This window comes from Atta colombica, unplaced genomic scaffold, assembly GCF_001594045.1.
Source record: "Atta colombica isolate Treedump-2 unplaced genomic scaffold, Acol1.0 scaffold126, whole genome shotgun sequence".
In the NCBI taxonomy this organism is placed as follows: Eukaryota; Metazoa; Arthropoda; class Insecta; order Hymenoptera; family Formicidae; genus Atta; species Atta colombica.
In genome coordinates this window covers 4,817,896-4,828,167 of record NW_017259213.1, presented here as the reverse complement: position 1 = coordinate 4,828,167, position 10,272 = coordinate 4,817,896, and the positions used below count along the sequence as shown (strand labels likewise).

Genomic DNA, 10,272 nt, shown 5'->3' with positions numbered 1-10,272 from the left:
TTGCAGGGGGGGGGGGGGGGAGACACCGAGGGGGAGGGGTCTTTCGAATATCGATCTCTTCGCGTTCTCGCAGTCATTCACTCTCTCTCGTGTAGTTCCACGCTCGTCCCTCTTCCCACTCGTTTTGCGCACCCAGTACTCCCACAGAGTAATGGAAGGGGTGCAGAACAGGATGCGGAGAGACGGCCAAAAGGGGGGTTTCATCCGGAGGTCCCAGCCAAAGCCCGGGGGAGGAGGGCATTCACCAGGGAACGCGCGCCACCACCAACTACCGTCACTACCATCACCACCACCACCACTAACCGACATCCAGAAAAATATCCTCCGAGGGAAATTGGTTTACCGGATCCTGCAGCGCGATGTTTATACAGAATTATTCCCCATTCGTCTTTTAGTCTTTTTATTCCTCTTTGTATCATTTAATTTGCATCCTATCTTTGGAAATTCGTTGCATCGTAACCTATTTCGATTTTCGCGATTATTATATATAGTTTTGTAGAAAATCAAGAACAAAGTAGAAGACCAGATCATTATATGAACGAGATAATCGAACCTTGTCCAGTATACTCAATATACTATATCTAGTGTTTGTAAATAAGTATCCAATACAATTTAAATAGATGCTCTTCTCTTTTTCGTAAGAAAAATATTAGAAAAATAGAAGATAAAGTAATTCAATGTTATAATACTGTTATAAAGTGTCTTAATATGATCTAAAAGCTTTTTCTTAAAATCTTCACTACAATCGTGTAAATATTTGAAAATGTCTCATATTTTTTAAAAATATATCAAATATTTCTACCATTTTGAATCTTCACCAGTTTTTAATTTTGGATCTAACAAAAAATTAAATCCAGAAAAAATCATAAAGCTTAGATAAGTCATATAATAGGTTATTTTATTATATTATATTTGATATCGCAGAGCGCAATATATTATTTTATCATTGTTATATGATTCAGTATCAATCATTTATTTAAGATATCCATTCTTCATCATGATTGATATATTAAAATTATATCAATACCAGCAACAGATTATTCTTATTATTCTCATATAAGTTGCATCCTCTCTAAATTCTTTGGAGTGAAATTTCATTCTAAAGAGTGAAAATTGAGCCAGTTTAGAAAAGGAGTGGCCCAATTTTCAATTTTGGAGAGTGATCTTTTATTCTAAAAATTTTAGAGAACTTGCTTTATACGTGGCATCCGCCTCGCGTCTCAATTCATTTACTCTATATCGATTTTTTAAAATTCATTATAAGACGACGACAAAAGGACAAATAAGTGACCAAGTCGTCATTTTGCTCGTGAAAATTGTGGAAATGTTTTGAAAGATCTTACGTCCACCCACGTTCTCCTTCTTTCTTCCTTTTCTTTAATCTCAAGTTATCATTCTAAAGCGCAATTTAGCCGAGGATAGATATCATCGCACACCTTATCGGCCATATTGCAAGCGCGTTTATCGGATACATTAAGCATTGCTTGGATCTAAGAATAAGACTGCATACGTGTTTCAAAGATCACATCTCCGCAAGAAAAGTGACGTAAGTGAAAAAGTATTAAATTATTCAGGAAAGAGAAAAAGAAATTGTATTTTAAAATTAAACGACAGTATTAAATATAAGTCAAATAGAACTAATCACAAATTGCTTATTTCAAATTTCAAATTTTAAAAGTAATGTAGATATTAATTTGTTAATAATGTTATATTATAAGAAGCACAAAAAATTACTCCTATTTTTATTTGTATCATTTCTCTCATTTTCAATTCTTTTCTATTTTCTATTTGAATTGAAATTATATCGTTTTTTTTCCAATATTGAAGCCTAATATATTCAGAACATAACATGAAATTCAAAAAATTTCAAATGTATTATGTTTCTTATGAGAATGCGATACAATTACGTATCCACCCTTCTCGCTCGTTTCTTCTTTCGAAGAATTATATAAGTACGCCAATTAGTGAAATAACAGGGAAAAATGGACGATGCTCGGGATCTTGTTGGAAATAACGTGATTGGCTGCTAACTAGCGTCTGTTTGAACGGCTACGTAAAATTTTAATTTTCAGTGTTGAGTAACAATCTAATTAACTATACAATTGGATACTATAAAGAACAATTACACCTGGGGCAAAATCTTTGATCTCCAAAATTAAGATTCTTATTTTGGAGAATTTCTAGTTGTTGTGTTATCGATTCGAAAAATTCATTATAGTTACAGTTAGAGAATCAGATAATAATGGTCACGCGATAAGTCTACACGCCTACATAAGACTCGGATGTCAAATACAGTTTTCGTTTTTAAAACACAAGGCTGACAATAAATTAAGAACATCATCCTTTAAATATTCAGATATTTGCGCTCTCTATTCGCAACGAGATAATTTCATTTTATAGATGAACAGAATTCAAAAATATACATCAGCATATGCTACTATAAATAAAAAAGGTCATTGCACCGCAAGTTCAATTCGTTCCAAAGTAGACTTCGGAGATAAGTATTTTTATTTATTCCTGTACAACGAACAAGTTCGTGTCATCTACCAACTTATCTGAAACAGTTTGCGGTACAAGATAACCGCGTTGCTCGAGACGCATATTGCATATCGATTCAACAAACCAAGGAAACCAGGATGGACTCGGCGACGATGTCGCCCAGTAAGCAAAGTCGCTGTTCGCATGGTCCAGTTCGGAACAAGTCCCGTCGTGTCTCGCCGTCATGTCCGAGGATACCGGTATGTATTATACATGCATGCTCTTTATACGTTGTCTTCAAAGCGGGATTCACGGGACTCATTCGTGACTGCACGCGCTATCGCCGACCTGTCACGCGTCCGCACACGTTCTCGATGGATCTCGCTCGCGATCCGTCAAATCGATCGAATCCACTTTGCGAGGGGTCACGCGAGGATCATCACGCGCTTGCTGATTGCACCCTGACATTTCCCATCTCGCACTACCTCGAAACTCCACTCGGGAGACGTAGGCGAACACCAACACAGGTTGTCAATCACTTGGCTGGAATGATCGAGGTAATTCTAAAGACGTAACAATTGACGGCTTTTTCGAACCACTTCGCGCACGCGAAATCGAAAACATGAAAGTTAGTTAATTGAACGCGTTTTACTTGATAAAGTATGCATGTGATTTAGGGATGTTGTGGAATTGTATGTCGCAAAGTCAATTTCCGCTGAGCACAAACGATGTTTTTCTCTTATTATTTTTCTTTATTTCGTGACATTGATCATTTGAAATTAATTATTAATTATTATTGATATTCCTGAGAAAACAATAATGCCTGATCTTGTTCAGAAAATTTAAGTTATAATATTAATATTATTTATTACTTTTTTTTCTTGCAATTAATTATTTATTAAAGTTCACGATCGCAATAGTTATTTTTATTATCAAAAAGTAAGTTGTATTTTAGTAATGTAAAATAATTTAACAATCTGTATTTCCAACATCTTATTAATTTCCAATTCCCCACCTCACAACAATATTATTGCAGCAGCAATTAAAGCAGGACGGAGTGTAAAAAATGGTCGTTGTTATTTTTCCCAAATGTATAACAGAAATTGTGGAAAATTTAACGTGAGTTTGCCGATGTATATATATATATATATATATATATCCACAATTTTCTTTTTTTCTCTGTTATTCTTTTCTTTCTTCGTCGTTTTCCAAGCTTTCTATTTTTTTTCATTTTTAATTGCACTTTCTGGGCGCCATTCTCGTCGTTCGATTTTCCGTTCTAAGAATTTCGCAATATTTATTTAACGTAATCACGATGAAATGTGTAAATAGTCGTTTACTTCCGAAAATTTAAAAAATTCTATTTTTTTATAAACTAATGTTACGTTACTATAAACAAAAACATAATTTATGTGTTATATTTATAGTTTATCAAACGAATAAATAATGAATATTATATAAACAGAGTAATTAATTAAAAATTTTTTTAACATCTAATATAAAATAGAGAAAAAATAGAGAATTTATTTATTTATAAAAGTATCATTTAATCTCTTAAATATATGCAAAAATGCAATGATAAATAACATTCTAATTCAATTATAAATGTTATAGTGTAAATTCCAGTCACAGTAATCATTAATGTAATTAAACAGATCCATAAACTATTGATAAACATATAATTTTAATTATTAAAGTTTATTATTCTATAAAGCATTAAATTACTTAGAATATTAATCGATATTCATTTAGTTAATCATAGGCATTAGTTAAATTAAACTTTATTCTAAAATATCACAAATAATCGATATTTTACGTTAGTTCGAACATCATATGTGTTACTATAGATAGACAATGGCTAGACAAGACATTCAACGTTTCTTGAAAAGACAAAGTGCAACTCTTTTGTTTCCGCGCGTTGAATCATTGATGGATCCAACTATACGTATCTTGATGTAAAGTTAGTATACCTTTCTTCTACAGCGGAGGTCTATAGTGTCTTTAGAGCCATAAAATACGACATTTGCGTCGTCGAGTAGCGGATGCGATAGAAATAGATATCGAGTGATCTGGATTTAGATCTGTAACTATTGCTATACCAAATGAATTGTGATAAAGGCAGGGTTTCCATGAAGAACTTGATAAAAATCGGTTTTATAGAATTTTATCTTGTATACAATATGATTGAAGCATCTTGAATCGTCTATTTTTTTATAATTTTTATTTTTATACAAAATACATATCTTTTTATCAAACCATAAAAATATTCTTTATAATTTTATTGCTTTACTTCCAACGATAATATAATCAATATATATAATCATAATATGTAATCATATATTCTTATATAGTTGATTTATGACATCTTTTGTTGGAAAATTTATTTCCAATTGATTTGTGTAAATAATTTAATTGAATTGTTATTAGAAAAAGAATTTTATAATATAACTTTTTTTATTATTTTCGATTAAAAATATAATCGATTAAAAATTCAATAAATGTCTAGTAAATAATTATACAATGAAGTAAAAAAGATTTCGTCTTGTGTAATTTCATTTATAAAAATTTCATTTATAAAAATTCGATCATATATATAACGAAAAATATACATGATAGGTGAACGTGACGATTCTCAGAATACATATTACTCACAGCTAATCGACCTCCAGATAAGGAATGACCTGAGTATCATTATATCTCGATCGTCAATTCCGTAATTCGTGTAAAACTATCACAACTTTCGTCAAGCCTCTCAATCACACTCCGTGTGTTCTAATCTCAGCATCTGTTGAATCGAATCAATCAGAGAGCAAAGTTGACTTCCGAGCTTGCCCCGAATGAGCTCGGATCTCGTGACCGCAAACGAGTTTTCTCGGTTTAGCCTGGATTTCGATGTGGGCGAGGGAGAAATCAGACTGTTTAGCGATCGCACGTACGAGATCTTTGACGCCTGACAGCCACGCGAGTTCTCATCACGAGCCGATTCCCATTTCTCTTGCACGGACTCGTTCACGCGAGATTGCGAATCAGGCGAGATTCCACGAAGGCGGACACGAGCGTACAGCAAAATCGGGAGGTTCTGTTCTTATCACGTAGGCGGTAACACGTTCCACGATGTAGAACCAGTTTCACAAAGCCGTCAGTCTCTCATTGTCTTCCGTCCGATAGGTCGTTTGCTCTATGCTTGCTCTCTCGTCATATCGTTCAGAAGACACAGTCGTTTACCGATAGTGCCCGATAATGTTGCTTTGTCGATAGATCGTTCCGTGTCATTTGACAAGTCATGGTCTTCTCTTGCGAGGGACGAGATCCCTTGGAGCACACCAGTCTTTATCAGCGTGCCGGTCAGACATCCTTCATCGTTCCACTTGATGACTCACATGAATAAACCAATATTTCATTGCTATACGTCAAATTATTTAAAAATCACGAATCGATCGTGAAATAATATTGGCAACGTTATCTTTTTTTTTCTCTTATAGAGTGAAATTATCGATAAAAGCACATTTAAAAAATATATTTAAAAAATGTTTATCTTTCTTGTTTAATCATTTTATTGGACCTGTTTACGCTGTTTACAGAGAGTGAAGATAGTGATGTCGAGGGTGGTCTGGGCAACGTAAACAAATTGGTGATGCGACCACCTGGCCACAGCGGTAAAGCTAAGAAGGGCCATATTTGCTTTGATGCGACCTTTGAAACCGGCAATCTCGGCAGAGTGGACTTGATCTCTGAATTCGAATACGATCTCTTTATTAGACCTGACACTTGTGGTCCCAGATTACGCTTGTGGTTTAACTTCACCGTAGACAACGTGAAGATAGATCAACGAGTGATATTCAACATCGTAAACATTTCTAAGAGCGCTAATCTCTTTCGACAGGGAATGACGCCGTTAGTGAAGAGCAGTACTAGACCGAAATGGCAGAGGATACCACGAGAACAGGTGAGTGATTATTTTCGAAATAGTCTATCTCGAAAAATCTATAAAATGATTATTTTCGTCGAAAGTCAATGATTATTTTGACATGAGTCCTACATCTATAGTAATTTATGAATTTTTAATTACATGTATTATTACATAATATATTATTACATAATATATTTATTTAGCTTCAAACGAAAAATGATGACGAAGAATAATGTTTGAATCTTCTTCGGTAAAAATTATTAAATTTGTTAGAAACTAATAGAAAAGTAATTTTAAAAAAATATTTTGTCCCGATTATTTAATTCACTATCCTAAATTTACAATTTCAATTTGCAAATGTATGTATATCAATCTAACAAATCTAATCAATTGTATCTATCGCATGATTGAGAGACGCAGACATTTCAATTTATTAGAAGTATCTTCATGTTAAATCTAGAGAAACTGTGCCAGGGTTCTTTCAATATCCAATTACTCCATCAAGCAGTAGTCTTTAAATTAGAATTATCAGCATCGTGAGTCGTTTGATGATTATCACGTTGCCTATAGCTGACAGCTAAATTTGATCAATCAATATCGTCATAAAATGAAGTAATATATTATAAAATATAATTTTGACATAAATCACTCTTTTACTAGTAACTAAAGAAAGTAACTAAACTTTCTCTTGATATTTACATTATAATTCGCATTATTAATCTGTTTATATTTTTATCAATTTCATTAGTAATAAAAGAAGCATTTCTGCTCCATGTTACAGGTATTCTATTACAGATCTGCGCAGCATCAAAATCACTATGTACTGAGCTTCGCTTTTGCGTTCGACCGTGAAGATGATGTTTATCAATTCGCTCTAACGTATCCATACTCGTACACGCGTTACATGGTGCATCTCGACAACTTATGTAGTAGATTATTATATACGAAGCGAGAGACGTTGGCTGAGTCGATCCAAAAGAGGAATGTAGAGCTCGTGACTATAACTTCCGACCTCGAAGACGTGGAACGATCTAGAAAAGTGGTCGTCGTCCTCGCTAGAGTTCACCCCGGTGAGTCACCGTCCTCCTTCGTGTGTCAGGGTTTGATGGATTTCTTAGTCAGTGCGCATCCTATCGCTCAAGTTCTAAGAGAATACGTCATCTTCAAGATAGTGCCGATGCTGAACCCTGACGGTGCCTTTCTCGGAAATTACAGGTGAGAACAGGAAGAAATTAATAGACGTAATAAACTAATAACAAATAAAAACTCAAATTGAAAATCGAATAAATAAGTTTGCTGTTTCCGCGAACGTTCTTCTCATCGTAAATGAGAAAATAATATTCAATCATTTTACACGCTAAGATCTACCGTGATGGGATTAGATCTGAATCGATCTTGGAACTGCATTTCTGAATGGATTCACCCTACCTTGTTCGCGACTAGAGCGATGTTAAAATCGCTCGATAAAAACGCACAGACACCATTGGATTGCGTGCTGGATTTACACGCTCACACCAATGCCACGGGCGTCTTCGTCTACGGAAATACATACGAAGATGTCTACAGGTAACTCTAATTAATTTCAAATAATCTGAAATACTCCGTTAAGCGAAATTTGAAAGAAATCGGACTATTCTACCGTGAAGTGAGAGAATAGAAATCTAACGTTAATCGCGCTTGTAACCTAATCTGACTCATGGCTGCCAGCCCCTCAGGTACGAGAGGCACATTGTCCTGCCGAAATTGTTAGCTCAGCATGCGGAGGACTATGAATTGGGCAACACTATGTATAATCAAGATCACAACAAAGCCGGAACTGCCCGCCGTTATCTATGCTCTATCCTAAAGGAACATGTCAATTGCTACAGTATCGAGGTTTCTATGTATGGTTACAACAAAAAGGGAATACCGGGTATAATGCCGTACACGGAAGAAGGATGTATCCTTCACGATCATTTTATAATCACATTATAATATAAAATTATAATATAAAATCTCTCTCTCTCTCTCTCTCTCTCTCTCTCTCTCTCTCTCTCTCTTTCTCTCCACGCAAAATTAATATTGCTACGTAAATACCAAAATTAAAATTGTTGAAATCTTGTTAAGAATTTTGATATTATTAATTATACATGCGTCAAAATTTGAATGTAGATTTAGATCAAGAGAAAGTTGAACCCTTAACGGTCGGAGTCGAATTCAGATTACAGACTGGGTCGCAATCTGGCACGCGTTTTTCTAGAATATTACAAGCTCACTGGGCTTATCCCGTCGGGGCTTCCCGATCAACCATCGAGCAGACGAGCGCGTCAATCTCGGCAGAAACATCGTCTTCCAAGGGAGCCCAAACCAAGAACAGTCCGAATTCCGGCAACTTTGCATCTTGCCAGCATCTACGAGTAATTATTTTCATTTTTTTTCGCATATAGATGTATCGCATATAGATCACTCTAAATGTCCCAAACTTTTACATGGAGACTTTTAACATAGATTAATTTGTACTTATTAATCCTCAAGTATTATAGATATGGAAACTACACCTAAGTTCTAAAGTGCACAAAATGCAAGTAAACTTTTGCAATTGGAAGATAAAGGTTCAAAGCTTTTTATCTACAATTTAGAACTTTATCATACCAATCATATAGATTGTTCAATCTCTATAAGACACAATATTCTTAGAATATTACATGAATATTAAAATGAGTAAATAATATTCAAATAACATTCTAGGAATATTGTGTGCTTACAGGGATTGTCCAATTTTCACTTTGTCCAAATATAATCAGTTGCTTGTAGGATTAAAGATAAAATTAAGAAGAAGGAATATCATTTCAATATTGATTTATTGCAATAATCTGCTCTCTCGAGTATGGACAAACTTTCGCATGAGGATCAACTACTTTAATAAGATCAACAGAGATAGTTCTATTAAACTAAAGAATTCCCTAGACGCAAAGATCCTCTTGAAAACGTAAAACATTAGTTTAGAGCTCAGGACGATGCATATTATTTACCGAGGTAAATTAAACTCGGCTAATCTCGGGTCAAATCGTCAGGTACTTCCGGGAGAAACCTGAGCAGCTCCCGAGCGCTCGTTACCGATCGATGAGTAGTACGCGGATGGGACAACAGCCCGGAACCGGAATCGCGAGTGAAACTGGAACGGGCGTCGGCGGCGGGTGCAAAAGCCCGAGCCACAGGTTCCGGAGCCCCGGGGCACCGCTCGACAGAGTGCAGACCCTGACGGGGCGACCCGCCGAGCCGCGGCTCACCATTATCGATTTCAATCAGCTGACGCGGGGCGGTTTGGAGCTCGCAGCTAACAAGAACAGACCGACAGTCCCATACAAGAAGGTCGTCAAGTCGCGCAGGTAGCGATCTAGTCTCGGTTAAGGAGAGATCCTTCGCGATCCTCCAACGTCTCCAAGGACACGAAAATCAAATGTCACGGTATGCCATTATTATTTTCTGTATACGAGACGGAAATTGCCTTCGTGACAACATTAAGCAATATTGGTTCACATGAATGTAGGTGATCGAATAGATGAACCATCGCATCGATTGCACTACTTCTGGCGACGGAAATAGAAGACTTGTCGACGAGAAAAGAAATGCGGAGAAATGCATTTCGGATGCTGCCTTTTAGCCAATTGTTAATGCTAGGTTTATTATTAAGAAATTTCCGTTTCTTTTATATCGAATAATTCAATAATATCAATGTGCACAATATTATTCTTCATGTTATGCAATATTCATTCTTTCAAATATTAATATTTTACATTCTCTTACATTATTCTCGCTTCTTTTTTCGAAAAGAAAAATAATTTCTAATTAATCTTTATCTCACATTGCATGTTTCTAACTTCTGATATATATATATATATATA

The 10,272-nt window shown here is 35.2% G+C and overlaps 2 protein-coding genes across 3 annotated transcripts in view; one reads left to right on the top strand and one right to left on the bottom strand.

Annotated features, from left to right (window-relative positions):
- LOC108684092 (ELAV-like protein 3) overlaps nt 1–10,272 on the bottom strand; it is a 49,108-nt gene that overhangs the window by 32,849 nt on the left and 5,987 nt on the right. The gene's annotated exons all lie outside the window — the stretch shown is intronic.
- LOC108684091 (cytosolic carboxypeptidase 6) lies at nt 2,723–9,760 on the top strand. Its single transcript, XM_018188168.1, has 7 exons — nt 2,723–2,738; nt 6,060–6,424; nt 7,170–7,603; nt 7,751–7,954; nt 8,104–8,327; nt 8,589–8,784; nt 9,442–9,760. Exons 1-7 carry the CDS (start codon nt 2,723–2,725, stop codon nt 9,758–9,760), a joined length of 1,758 nt encoding a protein of 585 aa, XP_018043657.1.

Bases quoted from the DNA above. Each gene is read 5' to 3' on its own strand.
- LOC108684091 (XM_018188168.1), top strand. The intron at 7,604-7,750 runs GTGAGAACAGGA...TTACACGCTAAG, and splicing joins GCCTTTCTCGGAAATTACAG to ATCTACCGTGATGGGATTAG. The intron at 8,328-8,588 runs GTATCCTTCACG...AGTCGAATTCAG, and splicing joins GCCGTACACGGAAGAAGGAT to ATTACAGACTGGGTCGCAAT.